The sequence below is a fragment of the Nanorana parkeri genome, unplaced genomic scaffold (genome assembly GCF_000935625.1).
Source record: "Nanorana parkeri isolate BGI_ZX_2015 unplaced genomic scaffold, ASM93562v1 scaffold557, whole genome shotgun sequence".
Classification (NCBI taxonomy): Eukaryota; Metazoa; Chordata; class Amphibia; order Anura; family Dicroglossidae; genus Nanorana; species Nanorana parkeri.
In genome coordinates, this window is record NW_017306825.1 from 397676 (window position 1) to 420958 (window position 23283).

General features: G+C 40.5%; 1 protein-coding gene across 1 annotated transcript in view; it reads right to left on the bottom strand.

Annotated features, from left to right (window-relative positions):
- Positions 1-2997: 2997 nt before the first annotated feature.
- The window catches only part of SEZ6 (seizure related 6 homolog), a 218825-nt gene continuing 198539 nt past the window's right edge, over positions 2998-23283 (bottom strand). Inside the window, exons 12-17 of the mRNA XM_018562039.1 lie at positions 17107-17298; positions 14829-15023; positions 9101-9139; positions 3979-4099; positions 3778-3880; positions 2998-3027 (exon numbers count right to left, since the gene is read on the bottom strand). Coding sequence (XP_018417541.1) covers positions 2998-3027; positions 3778-3880; positions 3979-4099; positions 9101-9139; positions 14829-15023; positions 17107-17298 — 680 coding nt within the window. The remainder of the gene's footprint in view (positions 3028-3777; positions 3881-3978; positions 4100-9100; positions 9140-14828; positions 15024-17106; positions 17299-23283) is intronic.

Sequence of the window (23283 nt, forward strand, 5' to 3'; positions counted from 1 at the left end):
TGTTAGGTTTGCAGATATCTTGGTATGTGTAAGAAACAGCTGATACCAATCCAATATAACCAGCCTGATGTACAGTAGGAAACAGGAAGTCAGGATTTCCAGGTTTTAGACATTTGGGAGACCCATATGTATTTTACCTACACTTGCCTACATTAGGTTCCTCTATAGATTCATGCATTCATTTTTACCTTTCTTGGTTCTCTCTACAATATGAAGGTTATGTAGCAAAAATGATTCATATGCAACTACTGGATGGTCCTCCTGAGAGATGGAACGTTCCTCAGAAGTTCAGATAGCCGTTACTCTAAATGAGGAATGTTTATGTCTTTCTAAAGTTAATTTGAAAAAGGAACATGCAAATTAGCCACTTGAACAAAAAGAGTCTTCTACAGGTGACACCACCAAAAATGGTTTTGATTTGGCTAGATGAATCACATACTGTCATCTTGTATTTCACAGGAACTCCTGTTGTGAGGAATGCTCACTTGAATAATCAGTTCTGTCCAACTAGCACAGATTTAAACAAAAACAAAGGTAAATAATGGTGTCACACTGCCCAGAAAGAATATCTTTAATATGCTACTGAGTGACACCCTCATTAGAGCCTTGTGGAAGATAGAGAAGAAACATAATACTGTGGGAGAAGCTCCCCACTGGTGTCTAAAATAAATATAAGATGCTGACGGGGGAGTTAATCCACTGGTGCACACCCAAAACTACTATTTTAGTTTTGAATGCCATTTGCCTATTTATATGACAGTGAACAATTTATCAGATATTTTGAATCTGATAAAATCTGATTCTGATATGAAAAGTCTACCTACCAGCAGCCTGTTTTATCCTTGCAGCTACCTCAATAAAGAAATAGCAGTGCCAGTATAAAGAACGTATTTAGTGTAGGGGTTGCAAGGGTCATATTTTTTTTTTACCTAGCAGTTTAATGAAAATCAATTCACATACTCACTGTTTTGTAGTAATCTGATATTTAGCCCCTGTTCACACCTATGCTACAGGGGAACTCGTGCAAAAAAATCGCACACATTTACGCAGCACACAAAATGAATATCTTTTTTGTAGACACAGTACAGTGCCATTCATTCTCAACGGCACCACAAACTTGCCTGCCAAAGCATGTCCATTGTAGCATGCCAAGAAACCCGGAACAAAAGTACCATGCTTTTTGGTGCAGCACATTTTTAAAGAAAGGTATGCACACTCTCTTGGTGTGATTGTCACGTGTTGTGCAGCCTGGTAAAAAAATGGACTGGCCAAACATGCCACACCTAAATGTCCCTAAAACGTGCAAACCTACGCACGCACAGGCATGAACCAGGGCTCACGCTGAACACCAAACCCATTCATTGAGCAACAGAGGGATGTTCAGCTTGTGGAATGTTTCTAAATATGGTATGAACATTCTAAATGTGAATGCGTATTAAATCTGTAGTACCGTATAAGCGGTGGGGGAATCCTCTGCTTCAGCCAATAATATTATTACAATGGTGTCAGTATTCTGGCTTTTTGTTTAGTTCTTATAAAGGAGCCACTACTGGTCTGTTAGCTTCACTGATGGATCCATGACAGATTTCATCTGACCTTCAATTTAGGGGTCAGCATTGTATGCAGTGCCTGCCATCATGGGGCTCCCAACTCACTGAACTACTAATTCTGCAACCAATACAGATTTTTTTTTTTGCTGGAAAGACTACTGTAAGTAAATCTGAACTCATCACATTTACATAACAGTGGTTTTGGTGAAGTATAGTTTTTAACCTCTCCTCCACACAATACAAATAACATTTCTGAAAAATCTGTGAATTAACAAAAGTGACTTATTTGCAAGTTGCAACTTTTTTTTTTAGTGATCAGTTTAGAGCAGGGGTCTCAAACCTCCGGCCCTCCAGCTGTGGTGGAACTACAAATCCCATGAGGCATTGCAAGATTCTCACAGCCACAGACATGACTTCCAACGAGAGATGCATCATGGGATTTGTAGTTTCACCACAGCTGGAGGGCCGGAGGTGTGAGACCCCTGGTTTAGAGGAATCCCTGTTTCAGTGAGGCCTTCGGGGTAGCAGAAATTACTATAGGTAACAAAAAATCTTGTCTGACCATAGATATGTCTAGTGCATAAGGTAAATGGGCAACATGAGCTTCAGCAAGCAAACAGCAGATAACCCGTCTACTCTGGTGACCACACAGTCTGTGCAATTCAATGGAAGATTTCATGAGGTCACGCAGACATTGTGAAAACGAACTGTCCCTATGAAAATTCCCACTGAACCTCATATAAACAAATATATAAATTCATATATACATATGTAACTAAACACAAGCCAAGGGATGTCACGCATAAAAGTGCACTAGTGTCATAATGACTACTGAAGTAGCCCGGTCGTACTCAGTTCGGTACAGACACCAGTACACATTAATGTACAAGTCCCTTGGTGCCTGGTAGATCTGCCCTCTATTGTCTGTTCTTAATGTAGCTCTGTGTATGTTTCTATGGTTTTACCTGTATTACATTTTTTCTGTTGTGTATTTATGAGTATTTTTCATGCAATTTGTTTTCTAACTCCTGTACTCCTTCTAAACCCATGACATCATATTTACTATTAGGCTATAACTCATAACCCTTCACACTGCAGCTAAGAGCTGGGTTGGATCACATAAGTATCTATTCAAATTTCAACTTGGAGGACACAGGAAGGACCTGGGTCTGGAGCTGAGAGAAGAACTGATGACGAGGAGCAATAAGAACAGTGGCAGGAACCGGACAGAAGGATAGGAGAGCTGGAAATGTCAAGTTCATTGAGAGTTGCAGTAAAGGCCAATGCTGCGCCATTTCTGAAAAGTATCTCTGCCCACAGTGGGGTCAATTACCCAGTTTCGCCACTAAAGAAGTGACAATTCCAGAATCTTCTCAGGTGACAATAACAATACTGTATGGTTTGTCCTTCTAGGTCTTTTCCACTGACACGGAAGCTGCTATTCCACCTATATGGACACTTCGTATTCTCTTGAGTCCTGGAACGTCAATATATAAAAAGAAACAAAAAAAAAATCAAGATTATTATTATTATGTATAAATATATTTATCTGATTATCATATTCTGTAGTGCTTTACAATAGGTTTTAATTGGAAAAGTGAACTTTTCCAAGCATGATACCTTTATTAGCAACTCTGTCTGCTCTTTTAACCACCACCTCAAAAAGAGCTGCCTAAACAGCACTGTCACTGATATACAAACTTAAACTTTTAATAAAAGCTCAACATCTAAGCACTCATCTCCCTCTCTAATCACTCCCCCTGGCCTCTGGCGCTCGCTCCCATGATGGACCACAATCTCAATACAAATTAGCTAAATAAACATGAGATTGTAGTCCATCACAAGCAAGCTTGGATCGGGGACTATAACACACACAAGGACCATGGGAAACAAAAGAAGCCACCCTCCAGAAGGAAGGACAGTGTCACCACCAATCCAGAGATGATTAATAATCACCACCAATCCAGATACAGCTTAATAATACACTAAAGAGGTCCAGTATTGTTAATAGTTAAGGTACTTAAATGCATTTTTTAAGATTTATCTCCTGAGTTTAGTGTCACTTAGTGTCACTTTAAGTCTTTACCATAGAGACAAACATTGTCTCAATTGACAGGCGTTGGACAACACTCCCAGGTAATTTGAACACTTCCTGTGAAATTATATAAATGTTGCAGTGTATGGCACGCATGCAGTAAAAGATCATTGCATGGAATTGGCTACTTACTCCCGTCTCAAATGTTGGATTGTCAAACGCAGATTCCACCGTGACTTGATCGTATGGAGGAGAGGAAGAAAGTGGCAGACGTAGCAGAGCTTTTCCTTGTAGCCTGTACATAAAGAAAGGAAAATAAGCTCTTTTTACAGAGGGGGCTTGTAGTATCTGGTTTATTGTGGGCAACCACACTTGACGTTTGTGTTTACTTACTTTGAGAAATAAAGGTAGATGGCTGCGATGACAAGAGCCACCATGATAACAGGAACAAAGACAGCCAGCAGAATGTGTGTGCCTTCTACGGGGATGCCTGAAGCTGCTGCTTTCTCCACAGCTGGATGAAAAGAGCACAGCAAGATTCAATCAAGTCAGGCAGACAGCGTGTCTGTCACATACAATCTCCTCTGCGCACAGGAATCACATTCAAACATAATCCACACTGACATTTATTTAAAACAGGTAACTATTCTCATTGAACTGTGTGTAATTCCAGAACAGTGGTCATCCAAATCTAGCCACAGACATTAGGCATTCATGTGGTAGTCTGCTAACAGTATGTGGTCAATACCTGTTACAACAGTATTTAGTATATCAATTGTTTAGTATATTTTTTTTTAGTTCTCGTGACATTATTTATCATTTTCTCCACATATACATGAAGACCAAGCTGTCCAGCAAAAGAGGCAGTGGAAGTGACAGTAAAGTCACAAATGTTTTCCTCCCCCTGCCATGATGCTTTATAGACATGTGCGATTCGTTTCGGAAAAATGTGTTTCGTTATTGGAGATTCAGATGTATCAGAATTTCGGAATAACAGAAATGACGAACGAAAAAACGAATCCGAATTTCCAAAAACAAAATTTCGGACGAAATTCGTTAGCTGTAGTCTGCATGAATTTTCGTTTCAGCAAAGTGAACATTTTTAATGTCACTTTGCTGCAACGAAATGAAACATCATACAGACTACTGATAACAAATTTCGTCCGAATCCCAAAACGAATTGACTTTCGGACCCGAATCCCGAAAAATAAAATAACGCAAAATTCGAATTGAAACAAAACAAAAATTTTTTTTGCTGGTGCACATGTCTACTACTTTAAGGACTTACCTGAAATGACTCTTTAAGGACTCTTGATCTGATCATCTTCCTACTCCCACTTTCCTCCAGTGCTGGTGCCGGTCTCTGATCCAGCGCAGACTCGTGGGGTCCCACGGTGTCTGTACACTTCTGGCTGCATGCATTCAGCTCCTCTGTGTCTCTCCTCTTCTCCCCGCCGAAGATCTCTACTGCGCATGCACCTACCCCATCATCCTGCAGGGCCCCTCCAGAGTCCTTAGATCTTAAGACGGGAGCGAGCGGCAGAGACAGAGGTAAGTATTGACCTTTTTGTTAACCTTTTTATTTATTTTTTAATGTTTTTGCATATATCTACTGCTTGCTTGCATTTATATATGCAAAAACAAAGGAGACTTTAATTCTACTTTAAGGCCCATTCACATCAGTCTGATCATTTGTGGTGCACATTATGGCGTGCGTTAAATTGCGTTAAGGCAACCTATTCATTAAATTGTGCGGCCCAAACACATCCTGACAGATCTTTAACAGTGCAGGATGCATTTTTTTGTAAGGCAGCACCACGAAATGCACAGTAATGTGTTACCATCCATTGCAGAGATGTGTTGGGGTGCCATTCAAATGACACTGCAATGCACCAATACATGTAATGCAATGGTGTTAATGTGCTTAATATAATGCAATGGTGTGAATGGGCCCTAACAGGAGGTTGAGATAAGCTACATATCACATATCACTGCTGGAGGGGAAGGGGGTCTTACAAAGGTCACTTTTCATTCATTTGGACTAACGTCCATTCAGAATTGCAAGTCGATCTAAGACTACACTGTCCACAGGGTGACAATGCTGCAGTGATTTCGTTGGTGAGCGAACAGCGTTGTCACCCTGTTAAAGGAATAGGAAAAATAATGGATCTACAAGCAGGATCAATGAGTAATAAACTATGTTCTGTGGGGACTAATGAAAAACAGAAATGAAGAGTTAGATGTGTTACAAAATCTAAAACAGGAAGCTTCGTGTGGCTAGAACACTACTGATCTAAATATTTACAAAAGACACTGCAGAGAATTTATCAAAACTGGAGAAAATGTACATGGCAGCCAATCCGCTTCTTTCATTTTACATTCCCCACACTTGGGGGAATTTTTAAAATCTCAAAAAGAGACACATTTACATAAAACAGCTACTACGATTACTGTCATAACAGCCCCTTTACAAACCGGATTCCACATTTGTTCTCCCTACTGGCCCCTTAAATGAGATTTGTGCCCCATTTGAAATCTCTCTTAAGAAGATCCATTATAAAAGATCAAAGGAAAAAATAACATAAAAAGATAAAAGAAATTGACAGCACAGACCAAAGTAAGACCGCGTGAAAAAAGTAAACTAAACCTTTTATCTCCTAGAAGCCAATCTAAAGAAAATTTTGTCTTCACTGAGTAAGCACCAAAACACAGAATACTGTCAACAGGCACCCCAAGGGCCGCACAGTAAATGGCAAAGGGCAGCTGGTTTGGCACCAGGGATCTACAGACTCAGAAATCTCATTTCCTATTTGTGTTATTGGCTCACTGCTTTTCTCCAAAGCCTGTGGTAAACTGTATACAAGGTTTTTAGAAAACCTTTTACAGATTTATATACTTTTGTCTTATCATGGCCTTTCTTACTGATTTCTGAACGGGAGGATCTGCCTTCATTATAATCACTTGAGCAATCTCAATTTTGTGAAGAGAAAAAAAAAGCTGCAGCGTCTTCAGTCTTTAAGGCGAGGATGATCCTTGGAGAGCGTCTCACTCAGAATAAAAGAGGATGTCTGAAATTTGCTGGTATCTCAGTTCAGACATATGGGAAAGGCAGTGAGCCAATCACACAAGCAGTAAAGGACATTTACAGGGTTATTCACTAAGCTGCCGAAGGCAGCCGAGTGAATAACCGAGCCAAAGTGAAGTGAGCTGAGCAACGTTCGGCTAAGTACGGCTGATGTCAGCCGTACGTCGGCTGAAATCAGTCGTACATCGGCTGCACTTCGGCACAGAAGCTGAGCCGAAGCTCAGGCAGCTCACTCACTGCCGTTCGCCCCTATACTCAGTACCTCTGTGGTACTGAGCAGAATCGAAAATCAATGAAAAAAGTAAACAAAAACAACAAAAGTTGAAAAAAAGATATTTAAAATGTAAATAAATATTACAAAAATAAAGATTTAAAAAACAACAATTGGACGGAGCTAGCAGCGACCAATGAATAACAACTGTGCGCCCAGTTGTTATTGTTTAATGACAGTTCAACGTCCCCAGGTCATTTGGGGACGCTGATCTGTCATTACAACTGGGCAGAGCCAGCTGGGAGATCATGGTTGGCTCCGCCCAGCTGTCATTTGCGAGGCGTACGGCCAGCCGTTCACCCTGCTTTCCCTGTCACTTCGGCTCAGTCAAGCCGAAGCATATGCCTTTGGCTCGGCTGAGCCGCTCGGCCGCCTTTGGCGGCTGTACGGGCTATAGTGAATATAAAAAAACTGAACCGAAGGGCTCTCGCAACCGAAGCTAGCCGGAGGATCAGCCAAAGCTATGGCTGGATCCTTCGGCATGCTTTGTGAATAGACCCCTTAAAGTTTTTGAGAGTTTGAAAACATTACAGCATATGCAGAATGAAATGAAAAAGTAATCTTCTATAAGATTATATTATAAAATGGTTTGTGAAGTAATCATATCATGTCCTATATATTTTTTTTTTAGTAAGTGAAATTTCCTTTTAAGGGTAACTATAATGGCTTTGGTTACCTTTTTTATATTGTTTTTTTTTTATTTATCTATTTTAAAACAATTGTTATGTATAGATATATATAGATGTCTATAGATACATCTATATACAATATTTACAAATATAGATTTAATACACAACAAAGGATTTCTGAAGCACTATGAGCTAACTAAGTCTTTACTGTCAACTAGTTGGTTAGTTCAATAACTTTCCTCCTTGGGTACCCTTCACGTAGCAATAGAAGCTAACTAAAAGACAGTGTTTTAAAAGGATTAACCAAAGCAAGATTTTTTATACCTGCCCAAGACAAGTATGTTCGTTCAAAAATAAGCTTTCCACTATCCAAAACAGAGATAGAGGCAAATTGGGGACACATAAAAAAAAGATTAGAGCATGTAAAGGCTGGTGGCAAGCTAAGGCACTATGCCTAGTTTCTTTTATCTCTTTTGCTGGCTACTGTTTTGTTCTGTTGCGCTAATCTGTTAAATCTAAAGGCATAGTTCTGAGCAGTGCAAGCTTTGATATGTTATCTTAGCAGTGTAACACAATGTACCTGAAGACTTTTTAAACATGTTGTCTACTATGATTTTATCTTTTTATATTTGGGAAATTTCTATTGGGACTAGGTCCATAGTGCATTATAACTGGGGCTTTTTTGCCGGTACTAGTATTAATCAATACACCAACTTAAAATAGCAGATAGTTATTCAATCAATGTCAAAACATCATAGAGGTAGGATAAAAAGCCTTTCTGTGCGTACAGAACCTCCATAGGGGGTTCAAATTCAACTGTACGCACGGGTAGGCTTTTTATCCTTTGTTTATGATGTTTAAAGAATGGGTGCCACCATTGCTAGAGGGAGAAAGCGCACTGCGGTAGGTGAACTAACCCTTTAAGCCATAACACTGACTCTCTAGCTTAAAAGTAAAGTCCACCTTTAAAAAAAATAAAAATAAATACACTTCTTCATAAAAGAAAAAAATGACCATTTATTATTATTTTGCACTGGCGCCAGTAAAGCATTGCAATCTCGATCCATGGAACGCGGGTGCAATGCTCTGGCTCCTGCAGATTCTCACTCCCGCCTCTGTTTGTACCGAAGTTTGGATATTCAATAACATGAATAGGAGGAAGAATGAATGGACTACAAGTGCGGGGACATCACCATGTTTCATGTTACACCCTACATATGGGTGTAACATGAAACATGGCATACACAGGGCCACTTCCTGCCTACACCCACTTACTCTAGCAACAGCGGCACATCATTGCTCTAAACCAGGATAAACTTGCAGTAAATGTTCAGTGAATGTCACATTCTCTGATTCATAAATATACCACTAAACCTATTATACAAAATTTTGACCATCCATGAACACAACTGTTTTTTTTTACCTCGTCCTTCTACCTGACTAGTGTACATACGTTTAGCTATAACAATAAGCACATAATAAGCATGCATGGTGTCAAACACAAAACCTAATTTTTAAAATATTACTTACCTTCTATACCCTGATTGCTGTAAAATTCTTTATAGGAAGCTAGGAAAGGAAAAAATAATATTCATCATGTTACTAGGAAATTTTATTTGCATCATTTCACACACACAAGCTTACTCAACTGTACAAAAAGCATTGATGATGTGCTTAGAGAGGTATCCAAACCAATCAGGTTTCACTTTCTGTTGCCAGATATCATTTTTGTTTGGCTTCTATAGCTCATGGCATATACTGAACGTTTTGGTTCAACCTATAAACTTGATTATTTATTTTTATTGTATTACTTGTGCAAATTAAGACAGAGAAACATACACAACCTATAATACATATGTAATGTATTAGGTTTTACATGCTGTGTATAAGAACAATGCAGTTCTTACAAATGAACAAGCTTACCTCCTGTTGTCCATTGGTACAATATAAAGACTATTGCTATTGTTGTTTACATACATGAGAATAATACATGTACCGTTTTGGAGCAATTTTACAGGAGTTCTTGATCCCCAGAAGCTAAGCCAGAAAGTGTAAGGGTAGATTTAGGACCAGGAACTCCAGATTATTTCAAAGTATTCTGTCTTATTCCTGAGCTAAGATGTCAATTTGTATAATGGGAGAGCAATGTTTATTACCTGCTTGCATTACGATAAAGATGGAGAGGACTGACGTTTCCAGGTTAGTAGTATTATTGTTTTGGAGGGAATCATAGGAGGGAATCAGCCCGGGTACGAATTTAGAGATCTCCAAAGATGCCAAGACGGCAATTTCTGGGGTTGGAGATGTTGACAAGTCCTAGAGTAGTCTCTATGAAGCTACTGTACTTCAGCCAAAGGTGTTGTGCATTAGGTCTCATTCAAGCACAAGCATACCATTGTGGTACGTTGATACACATGCGTTAAGGTATGTTGCATTGCCAACACACCACATGATAAAAAAACTAACATGACCCTTCTTAAAAAACACAGTGCACCACAATGCATGGTATATGAGTTGTGGTGCGCTATGGTATTTTGGGTTCTACTGTACAATGCATTGGGCTGCCATTCACAATGAATGGCACTGCAACGCACCACACATAGAGCACGTGTGTTGCCATACAAGGATGAAACACACGTTAATGTGTGTGTTGCCACAACACACGTGTGAATGTACCTTCAGTCTCTCATATATGAAAGTACTGTAGGTTTATGGAATGACTTGCAACATCTGTATATTGTCAAACACAACAGAAAATGGTAAATTTTTGAATTATGGTGTAGAGTATTTTATTCGTTTATACTCATCTGTCTTTAGTGTTAGATACACAGTAGCCAATCATATATTAATACAGAATCGGCATGAGATATGGGCTGAGAGCAACAGAAGCAGGAAATGATGCTAGGCACAGGAAGCCCTGCGTGCTGTTTGAACATCGTCCAACCAACACTACTACATTTTTTATTACACTTCTTTTTAGGACGCTTCCTGATGTAGATGGTAATAAAGTCAAAGGAAATAATTGTTCTGACTTGTGAAACCCAAAAGGAAATGTCTGGAGGTTTATCAGTTAGCCAACACATTATAATACATTTGTAAGCCATAAATAACGTAGTATGGAGAAATATTGGAAGGTAGAGCTGCCTTATATTTTTTTGGCATTGTACCAAAGATGCCTAGATTGGGGGTCTAAGAATAATGTTATAATTACAATGTGCAATACTGATGACTAAAATTGTTTGAACAAGGCTATAATAAATGCCAACAGCCTTTATCATCATCTATATTTATGGCAAAAATAATTATGTCATAGATTTGCCCTTTACAATGTTACCCATTTTGCCTATCTGATTTATTAGAGTTAGATGTATCAGACGGTTATTAAAAGACTGATACTACGAATGGAAATTATAGGGGGTCTTCCCATTCACATCCTTTTAGACCAGGAAACAGGACTGTTTTTTAATTTGTGAGTGGATATTCCAGCCTTTCCTAGGTTTGTATGGAAAGTGTAAAATAGCCCCCACAATACTTGAGCTCTTATAATGCCAGTGATAGCATAGTTAGATATACTAACAGACTGACATTTTAAGTGTGCTGTCATCCCATTTTGCTTTCAAAGCAAGCTTCAACTGCAAGTAACTACATTAGATTGATTCTGATAACAGCATTCCTAAAATATTTGATTTGCTTCACCGTGTTTATTTTCCCTGGACTGTCATTTCCTGGACCTGGAATCTAGTGGATCTATTCTAGTTTGATGAACAAAGAAATGTGCCACAAGCTAGCTTTGGGTTAAACATCTGTACAACTATGTCTATGCACTGCCTTGGCAACCTTTTATGCCTGCAAAGCCAGTCCATGCAGGGGTTAAAGTTACTGGTATAATTATTTAATGTTAGTTATAATTATTTTGCTTTAATGGATAAGTTCACCTTTTGCAAAAATTAAAGAAATGCCTAATTAATAATATATCTAAAAATATGAATTTATTTAATATTTGTATTCATGCCTGGAAAGCATTGCAATCGTGATCACTCGATCACAGCTGCAAAGCTCAGGCTTCTGCACATTCTCTCCCAGGCATAGCTTATATGGAGGTACGGCATTTCAGTTAGGAGAGATGGGGGAAAGGACGGCTGGACTTCAAACTGCATTAAATCACCTCATCCGGCCAGGGCCGGCCTTAGGCCTTTAGGCGCCCTGTGCGAGAAAGCTTTACAGCGCCCCTCAGTGGCCACACCCTTTAGTGGCCACACCCCCGTAACCACACCCATTTCCCCCAATATCCGCACCAATTAAAGACTCTTATTTTGTTAAGCCGCAAAGAAACATATTAAAAAGTATGATAAAAATAAAACTTTTATTCAAAGGTATTAAACTTGTAGGCACAATATTACTATTCTTATCAAATAAAACAACAGAAGGTAAACAATAAATGTCAAACTACAATAGAGTCTATAAAAATAAAGTGTCAGGATGTCATGCCGACACCCTTTTTTCAAGTAAGTGCATCTAGAAAAGTAAAAATAGAAAACAGAACACAAAACCTAGACTACATGTAAAATTAATGAATTACTATATGTCCGAATATAGGAAAAATATATTCAGGTGCATAATAATTTGTTTGAGAATGTGCGGAGGCCATGTTGCCCACCGGCGTGTTCTGTGAATGCGTGCCACTATCTCGGAGGCAGGGAGCATGACGTTACATGACGCCATGCATGCCTGGCGTCAGGTGACGTCACACGCCGATATTGGCCCCACCATCTTGGTGTATACCTAGATATACACCAAGATGGCGGCGCCATGCATCCGGCGTCCAGCCTCACTATAGGTAGAGCTGCCCATATTCCCGCATCAACCTAGAGCAGCGGTTCTCAACCTGTGGGTCGGGACCCCTTCGGGGGTCGAATGACAATTTGCCAGGGGTTGCCGGGTGTCTCCCGCTATTAAATAGTGGCTCCCGGCCGCCTGGGAGAGAAACACTTTCTCCCGGAAAGGTTTACTCTGCTTGATCGAGCAGAGTAAACCTAACATTGAGCGAGGATGGCTGGACACCGTATGAGGTGATTTAATGCAGTTTGAAGTCCAGCCGTCCTTCCCCCCATCTCTCCAACTGAAACTCCGTACCTACGTATGAGCTCTGCCTGGGAGATAATGTGCAGAAGCCTGAGCTTTGCAGCTGTGATCAAGTGATAACAATCACAATGCTTTCCAGGCTTGAATGCAAATATTAAAGAAATGCATATTTAAAAAAAAATATATTATTAACTATTTATTTTATTTTTGCAAAAGGTGAACTTATCCTTTAAGTGTTGCTTGAACATGACTATCAACAGGGGGCACTTGGCACACATTTCAGACACACACACACTGAGAGCCCCCGTCAGACATGATTGGTAAGAAGATGTATAAATGTGTTACTGCAGCCAAAACTACTCAAATTAGTAGTTTTTGATCGCACACCTTTTGATCTTTTTTATATTCTTGTACCTCCCTCATTTCATGGTTTGTGGCTGGTTTGTGCTCGGAAAACCTTTTTCTCCCAGTTCAAAATCTGCTTCCTGCCCACTCCAGTGCCCTTTGCTGGCAGAGCTGAGTAATATCCACACCCATCAGCACAAGTGTCCTCAAACAGACTTGTTTTGCAGAGAACATGAGGTGGTGTGCCTGACCAGTTCTGACTACTGAGGTAATGCACTGGGTTTAGCCCATTGGGTTGCAGAATTATATTTAATTCATTAGACAACTGCTTTAACAGGAAAGTGGAGGTAAGGCTAATATAGATTGTTTGTGCATGTGTGTATTACCTCATATCTATTTCTATTTCTTTAATTGGGCTTAAAAAAATAGACTGGTTAAAGGGTCACAGCTGCTGTCATGTTTGGGGAGATTTCCCAATACTTCCTGTCTCGTTTACTAGCATCTCTAGAACAGGAAGTGTGGTGAATTTCACCAACAGGAACATGGACAACAATAAATACCTACAGAGGTCCTGACCCTTTGCCACTAGATTAAAAGAAAGTGTTTTTATTGCTATGTGTGTCTCCATGGGAGATATCCTCTGTCTTTGTGACCACTGTCACTGCCACAGAAAGTATGAAAATCCTCCCCTAAGGAGACACAGGCACTTAAAAACCCAAGGAGCTAACTTCCCAATAGTGAATAAATTTGACCAGAGAATTGGGTTCTACTTTAAGATGCGTTAAATGAATAATATGCATGGCAAAAACTGGTATATAAATCTTGAAAAACTCAATACACATATATTGGAAATAAAAACTGGTATATGTACAATATATTATAACTAAGCTTGCATGAGCTTACCTAAAAGGGACATGCAAGTGATTCAAACGGTAGTAACTTTGAGGATGAATTGATAGAGAAGGTAAAAGTTCAGTTCTTAGGTATAAGAGAGGTAGGCTTCACTGAACAGAAGAGTTTTTAGGTGGACAGAGTAGGAGATAATCAGATAGGTTGGGAGTTCCAGAGCATGGGAGAAGCTCTGGAGAAGTCCTGGAGGTTAGCATGGAAGAAGGTGACTAGGGAGTTGGAGAGCAGGAGGTCTTGGGAGATGTGGAGAGGACAGTTTGGGTGATATTTTGAGACAATGTTGGTTATGTAGCTGGGGTCAAAGCTCTGGATTGCATTGTTTGTTGTTAGTATTTTATTCCTTGGGTGAGCTGAAGCGAGGGGGAAGCAAATAGGCAAGTAAGTTTGCCATTATGTGTAAGTATGCTGTGGAAGTTTACTTGCACATTATGGCATATGCTCCAGGGACCTGCTGCAGCTTTAGTTCTCTTTTAACAAAGTAATTTTACTATTGTAAAATTACAATAGTAAATGTCATTTTACTTTGTCATTTTATCAACATCTGTATGCACTTGCTATATTGCAGTGTGCTCAGAAGATTGTGGAACATAGGACATGCTCAAAAACTTGCAGAACACCATCTCCATTTCTAGGCTGAATGACAGGAGCACAGAGTGTGTGGACATTAGTCATTCACCATTTAGTTATTAGTCAGTGCTTACATTCAGAGCTGTATCATGAATTACTTATATTAAATCCCCCTTTAGCTTCTTCTCAGGAGTGTTTCTAATGTAGGTCTATTATGATTGGATTTTCAATTGCACCCATTGGGACGCAGCTTACTCATACACTGTTGACGTAAATGTGGACAGCAAAATTACATTTCACGGTATTATTATACCCACTGATTCTCCACAGCAAGTTTCTCCTTATTCATGTTTACCTTTGCAGATTGGCGGAGAACTGCTCCACTGTGAGGGGTGCCCTGGAATACATTTTAGGCTGTGCTCTCCCATCAGCATGTACCCCGTTCTGCAAGCAAATCTTACAGCATCCCCTGGTTGGTACACTCTCTTCTCTGGTTCCTGATGACCGTTCTCTGGTACTCCTGGGTTTACACATGGCTCATATTTTTCAGCTAGAAAAGACAGCAAAATTACCATCATTTTATTTTCTAATGCAATAAAAAAAATACCATTTACAAAGGCAGTACTGTATATAACATACTTGGTTTGTCTTTAGTGTCACTTAAAGTTTATAATATAAAATATAATTTTAGCTAACTGCAACAATCCTGTCTGCATCAGTGCAAAGATACCCGGCCCCGGATGGTGTGCGTATGTCCTCCCATAGGGAAGAACAGGCTGCTGCGTGCAATCACACAGCACCTGTCTCTCCCGGGAACGGCCCCAAACGGGCGTGGAAATGCCACACGGACGTGTACGGCGCGAGTTAACGCAGTGTGAATAAGGCCATAAACTGAAAATCCAGCAGCTGGGGATATCGAGTGCCGCAAATACAGGTGTATTTTACAATGTATACCTATATGCGTGTATTTGTGCCCATGTGCATGAGCCCTAATGTACTGGTGTCTAGGGCAGCAGAGTTAGAGGCACAGCATCAATTGCAACATTTAATCAATGTGTTTCCCTTTTGTCTTTTATTTTTTCCTTGTCACCTCTGGACATAAATCCAGAGAAAGACCTAAAAGCAACAAATCACAAGACTCTCTGCTGCTCAGACAACATCTCCTTTTATTTTTCAGGCTTTTGACTGGTGGACTATATGATGTGACAATGTAATTACCAGAATGCCCATGGCACTATGGTGGTGAGTCACACGGCCATTCACACTAAAGCGTGTTCTCACATGTTCTAACTTGCACTTACCTGGGTTGCAGACCAGCTGACCCAGTCCTTATGGAGTAGTAGAAGAAATAACACGTGTGTGCCTTGCGCTGTTGGCGGAAAATGAGTGACAGGAATCTGGAGCAGCGGATTAAAATTTTGTCTGAAAATTGGCAAATGTGCGAGTGAAACTTTAGCTTTTACAACAGACCTATGGTGAATATTCCATGAAGAAATCAAGTGTTTTTTAAGGGAGGGTGGGAAGATGTCCACAAAGACTGGAACTTTGGCCTGACAAGTGGATTCTCCACCACGACAATGCTCTAGCGCATGATGCATTAAGTGTTTGCGAGTTCCTGGCCCAGAAATCCTTTCCGAAACTTGATCAACCACCGTATTCCCCTGACTTAGCACCTTGCGACTTTTGGCTGTTTCCCAAATTCAAAAATGTCGTAAAGGAGAACTATGGGGTTAAGGCTTTTCCCCATATCTCCTTAGGGTAACGGGAGGACACAAATTCGCGTCCTCCCGTCACCCTAGGCTGTAGCTCGCAGTATACTGAGACGCCGCAGCTGAAGCGGATCCCGACAATTATGCCGGGATCCGCCCAGCTGCGTGACTGACAGCTGGCTCTGCCTATCTAGAGGCATAGCCAGCTGTACCCGCCCCCTCCCCCGTCCATTCCGCCAGTCAGCACTGGCGGATCGAAGCGGGGAGGGGGGAATCCAGCCCCTCCCCTGTCACGGCAGAGAGCCGTGACAGAATCGAGAGGTGAGTGAACGCGGGTATGTGTTCGCTCACCTCCCGATCTACTGAGCCGACCTGTGACAGTCTCATTGTCACAGGTCGGCTAGAACTATGAGGTGAGTGAAAAGCACTCACCTCATATTTCTCCTTTAAAAGGGCAGATATTTGATGACATTCCGGACATCCAGCGCACCGCAACAAAGAAACCGCACAGCGTTCCGGAATAGGGATTCCAGGAATGTTTCCGGCAGTGGCACAGTCATCTAGAAAAGTGCGTCGCTTCACAAGGTGACTACTTTGAAGGTGACAACAACTGCTAGTGTATAGGTAAGCAGAAATTTTTTTACAGTGCATTCCAGGCATTAAATTGTCACACCTCATACAATACAATTGATTTCCTGCATTTAAGACAGACTGCATGTTGCCTCCAAATGTATTTATTGGTTTTAATGTGCTTAATAATAAGATAAGTGTTTGAAGACTACACAGAGTAGTTATTCATGCATGTGTACTACATTAGCATTACCTTGTAATGATGCTTCAGGCATACATTGTTAACAGAATTACTGTTAACTAGCAAAAAGAAATGACATGGACAGGCATAGTGCTAGTTGCATTGCGACTTACGGACACACTTAGGGGGTCGGTCACTCCACTTGGGTACACCAGCCTGGCGGTTGTAGCAGTTTAGAGTTGGGCTACCTGTCAGAATGTAGCCTTTATCACACACATAGCGCACTGTACTGCCCACAGGGAACTTTGCATTAGAGAGAATCCTGCGACTGTGAGTTACATCACCCGGGTCTGAACAGGACGTCACTAGAAAAAGCACCAACATAGAATATTTATAAGCATGAAACAAACATCAACAGTTTAGCAAAGACTGATATTGCCCATATTTTTTTCAATTTAGCAGCCAGAAAACTTCCTACTAAAGTTTCACAAAATTTTACGTAGCATCTAATTTTAACATTAGTACACTGAGAGAAATGCATTTTGTAAAAACATATTAAATTTGTAAATGGAAACCATATTTACTTTGTGTGCACACTTGCTGCTGCCATTCCCACTGTATTGTAATTATGGTTTTAGATTGTCTTCTATCCTTCAATTAACTTCTTGATGGCAATGCAAAAGAATAAATAAGTAGAACTATCTGTGTATACCAGATTCTCATGTAATTATTACCATCTCATTGACAGTATGAAGAACAAGTCAGTAGGTGGAGCTGTGCTCACAGGGAGGAAAAAGACACATTCTGTATGTTCATCTGTTTTCACAATAACAGTTCAAATTTCTGATTGCTTATGTAAAATATAAGTGTTTCCAAATGATCCCTAACTAGACTGGGCATTAGATTGACAGGGTTAAAGGACCAGTAAACAAAATGCTGAAAGATGATTTTTAAAAATTACATGAATTGATAAATATGAGAAGAGATTATTAGAGATAAAGATGCTTGAGATATAGGAGACATGTGATATCTAACAGCCAGTTGTCAGTTAAAGGCTCCTCTGAAATAGCTGAACACTGGAGTACATTGTAATGAGCCAAAAAGCATGGAAACCTCACAGAAATCTTCATAGAAACATGCTGGGGAATACAGAGGCTGCCATTACTGACTTCTTGCTGGGAGATCTGGTTGTCTGTTAGTCATGCTGATCATGCGGCATCAATAATTCAAGTCACTGACTTATAATAAGCATGCAGCAAGTGCAGGAACTCTTGATCTACATACTCATTCCATGTAAATTACTCAGAAAGTTCTGAACCCATTAGATCAGCATGGCAGCAACTGGCTTTTCAGAAGCTAGAAGTCAGAAATGACAGCCTCTTAGCCCAGGTGTCCAATAAATCATATAAAGAATAGGATTCCTCCATTCCCACACCTCAGGATGTTCAGTTCAAACTGCAATCCACAATTTGTGCTTCTCTGTCTACAGAATACACCTTCTCTATCTATGGGATACACCTTCCCTAACACCTTCTCTATCTACAGAATATACCTTCTCTATCCATGGGATACACCACCTCTCTCTACAGAGTACACCTTCTCTATCTAAGGGATACACCTCCTCTTTCTACGAAATAACCTTCTCTATCCATGGGATCCACCTCCTCTTTTTACAGAATACACCTTCTCTATCTATGGGATACACCTCCTCTCTCTACGGAATACACCTTCTCTATCTATGGGATCCACCTCCTCTCTCTACTGAAAAAACCTTCTCTATCTATGGGATACACCTCCTCTCTTTACAGAATACACCTTCTCTATCTATGGGATACACCTCCTCTCTCTACAGAATACACCTTCTTTAGCTATGGGATACACCTCCTCTCTCTACGGAATACACCTTCTCTATCTATGGGATGCACCTCCTCTTTTTACAGAATACACCTTCTCTATCTATGGGATACACCTCCTCTCTCTACGCAATACACCTTCTCTAGCTATGGGATACACCTCCTCTCTCTACGGAATACACCTTCTCTAGCTATGGGATACACCTCCTCTCTCTACGAAATACACCTTCTCTATCTATGGGATCCACCTCCTCTTTTTACAGAATACACCTTCTCTATCTATGGGATACACCTCCTCTCTCTACGGAATACACCTTCTCAATCTATGGGATCCACCTCCTCTCTCTACGGAATACACCTTCTATAGCTATGGGATACACCTCCTCTCTCTACAGAATACACCTTCTCTAGCTATGGGATACACCTCCTCTTTCTACGGAATACACCTTCTCTAGCTATGGGATACACCTCCTCTCTCTACGGAATACACCTTCTCTATCTATGGGATCAAACTCCTCTTTTTACAGAATACACCTTCTCTATCTATGGGATACAATTCCTCTCTTTACAGAATACACCTTCTCTATCAATGGAATACACCTCCTCTGTCTACAGAGTACACCTTCTCTATATACAGAATACACCTGTTCTATCTATGAAATACACCGTCTCTATTTCGGGAATACACCTTCTATAACAACTTCTCTATCTCATGTAGTGATGGGCCGAACACCCTCATGTTCAGTTCGAATTCGGACTTTCGAACATGAAAAAAGTTTGAATTCGAACTCTAACTCATTGCAAGTCTATGGGGGTAGAACTTTGAAAATCAATTGACCCCATTTTGAAGGCTTATTTGCAAGTTAATGGCCATAAAAAGTGTATGGGGGTTCGGGTACTGCCCTAGGGGACATGAATCAATGAAAAAAACACTTTTAAAAAATAAAATTTTTAAAGGAGAAGTGATTTTAACCTCACTTAAAGTGAAACAATAAAAATGAAATATTCCTTTAAATATTGTGCCTGGGGGGTCCCCGTAAACTACCTGTAAAGTGGCTCATCTGTACAATGTATAGAACCTGCTGCAGCAAAAATGAAATTTTTAAAGAACAAAATGACATTTGAAAAGAAAAAAAAAAAGCGTGAGGTTCCCCCTCCCAAACAATACAAGACCCTTTACGTCTGGTAGGAAAGGATCCCATGAAAAAAAAACAACAAAAAAGTGTGTAGGATTCCCCCTTAAAGTCATTTCAGGCCATTAAGATCTGGTAGGAAATTTAAGGAGGAACCCCATATCAGACCCTTGATCCGAACACAGGCCTGGCAGGCCAGGAAAGGGGGGGGATGGGGGACAGGTAAGCGCCTCCCTCCCGTGATACCAGGCCACATGCCCTTGGCACTGGGAGTGTGCTTTCCCAGGGTCGCCCCGATGAGGACAAGGGCCTCTTCCCCACAAGCCCTGGGGCATTGGTTGTGGGGGTGTGGGCAGGGGTGCTTATTCACATCAGTGTACCCCTTTAATAAAGGGGAACCCAGATCAGCTGACCCTACGGCTAGATCCTGCGGCTTAATAGTGAATAACAATCTGAGTGTTGCTGTATAGCCGACTGCAAGATGGTGATGCCAATTCAAATTCAGGTTCTTACATCAGTTGCATTAAAATTTAATTTAATAATGTATAAATTAATAAATAGCTGCATCAGTGTCTTTCATATCTGCTTGTAGGTATCATGGGACAATTATATAAAACTCTGAATTAGTTACATAGTGTAGGCTGTCTGCCCATGTGTTCCCTTAGGCATGTAAACTAAAATATAACTGTGTATCAAGTTTGGATATAATAACCCAAGAAGGGGTGGAACTTACATAATTGAAATACAGCTACAGCTTTTCTTTAGGAATCAGCATCCTTTTCTAAAATAGTTTGAAATGTTTAAAAATAGATTTTGTCAATTAGATTTCTGTACCTTGTAAAAGCTGTATAATGAAATGTATAATGATGAAAGCAGGCTTCACAATAATGAGACATAGAAAACACTGGGACTTCATTTATTTTAACTTCTCAGACTGGCTAAGGTGCCACAAGGAAAGAAGAAGGCTGCATGTGGGCCAAAAACACCAGTTTAAAATGACTGCCTTAACAGCATTAGCAGTTTGTGGAATAATTTTACTTTTACCTTTACGCGGAGAGCAACGATGTTCAGTGGAAGTATCACACTGTGTCTTCTCTACCGCCTGTTAAAAGAGCAGCTGAAGATTGATACATCCAGGCTGTGGGATCAATAATATTTTACTGTATTTGTCTCCGGTGTGCTCTGAACTCTGTTGTTTTATAAGCTCGAAAATTAGGCTTTATTTGGCACAGTGTCTGCACACTACCGAGCTTCAGATTGCCCAGCTTTAAAATATACTGATTTATCTTCTTATTTTGTGGCTCCTGACTATTCTTAATTCTTATTTAAAGGGAAGAATACAGCCGTATATATCACTCAGAAGAGCCAAGACCCTATTGGGGATTAAACGCAAGCCTGGTGTAAAAGATATTTCAGCCCAGATGGCCAGACCTGTGTTGTAGTGGGACTATGAACAATGCTATGGCATTAGTGCCGTATGTACAGGGTGTTCAGAAGCTCTCAGACACTTTAGGCTGGATAAGGTCCAGCCTGCCACCCACAATAACCTACAGTTGTTAAACAGCAACTACAGCCAATTCAACAAATTAGTCCAAAATACAGCAGCTGCGCTAATATTAGTATGTTAACCTGAGTATTATGTAATCTCTTAGATTAAGAAAGCGTGTATATCTGTGTATACTCCAAACAGCCTAAATACCGACAAAAAAGGGGTGCTTACTGAAGAAAAATGGTGGATGGTGCCACCATGGAGATCAAGTAGCAGAGATAACATCCAATTGCTCAGTGTGCACGTTTAATAATCACATACATAGTGACGTTTTGCAACCTCACAGGACTCCATAAGGCAACAATGACTTCACTTTTGCCTTATGGAGGCCCGCTTATTCGTAAACCCAGCCCTTTTAAGGTTTAAACTCTTTCCCTTTAATCCAAAATGAATGGCGGTTTCTACTTAAAGCGAACCCATACTTTGCTCATAGCTTGCAAGAAAAAAATAAAATGGAAATCAAAGAATAATAAATCAAAGAAGAACAGAAAAAAATGAAATGATAAAAAACAAGGGGTCATTTAGATTGGTAGAAGTAGTGTTTTATTTATATGGGGCTTAGTATTGAAAACAAGGCAAAGTTGCTCTTTAAATTCTAATCAAATTCTCGGTTATAGCAGTTGTACATTGTTTCGAAATATCACTGCACGTTCTAATAAGCACCAAAGTTTGACCACACTGCCCAATGCACTGTATAATGTAACAGATCTGGCCAGACATGCCCTCCCTCTTCCTTCAGGTGTGAGAACACTTGTGCTGAGGGGTGTGGTTGTTACTCAGCTATACCAGCACAGAGGAGTGGAGTGTGAGAGCAAGAAGCAAATTTCCACTAACAGAAAGAGATTCCCACTGAAAATCAGTAAACCACTTTAAGAAGTCTATATGGGATTTCAGTAAGCTGCAGAAGACAGCTGAATGAATAACTGAGCCGAAGTGAAGTGAGCTGAAGCCTCTTGGGCTATTCACTGCAGCCCTGTACGACTATTTTCAGCCGTACATCAACTGCATTCAGCTCACTTCACGTCACTTCAGCTCGGCCGACCACCCTAAGCACATTCAGAACAGAACGGAAGAGGTGCACATTTGGCACTTCATTCCCTGCTTTTCACTCCTATCCTACAAGGGGCCGAACAGCAGAGAGTAAATTGCCGAATGTTCGGCTCAGCATTCGGTTCGGTCATTCTGTTCACTACGAGCAGGTGAAGAAGAATAAAATATGTTATGTGAAAAACCCCCCCCCAAAAATCCAGCATAGGTCCCCTTACCAAATCATACCAAATCCTTTAGGTCTGATAGGAATGTTAGGGGGGACGGGGGACCCCCAATGTCACGGGACATCAAGGAACTTGCTCGCATTTGTTTACATGCCATTTGAGGAGAGCTGGCATGGAATGAAAACAAATGGGCAGAGCGAGTCATGATGTCACGATTTGCTTCACTCATTTGTTTACATTTGGGCCAGACCTGTGATTTTGTGGCGGGAGTTCGGGGGCAACAGACAGGGCGGCAGGGGGTGGGACTTTTTTTAATTCAGCGAGTCAGCGGGGTTGTTCATCAAAATTGATGAGGATCTACATCGCTGGACGATGTGATTGACCTTTGGATGGCATCGATGGTTTTTTTTTTCTACTAATAAAGGAATTATCTTCTGTTTTTTGTTTCCATAAAGGAGTTTTTCAAGCTTTGGTGTGTTTATTTACTATTTCTTCACTATTTGGTGAATGAGTAGGGGTAACAACTACCCCTTACTCATTCAAAAGGGGGGACTGCATCTGAGTGCCCCCTTTATGAAAGGGGCACCCAGCTGCAGATAAG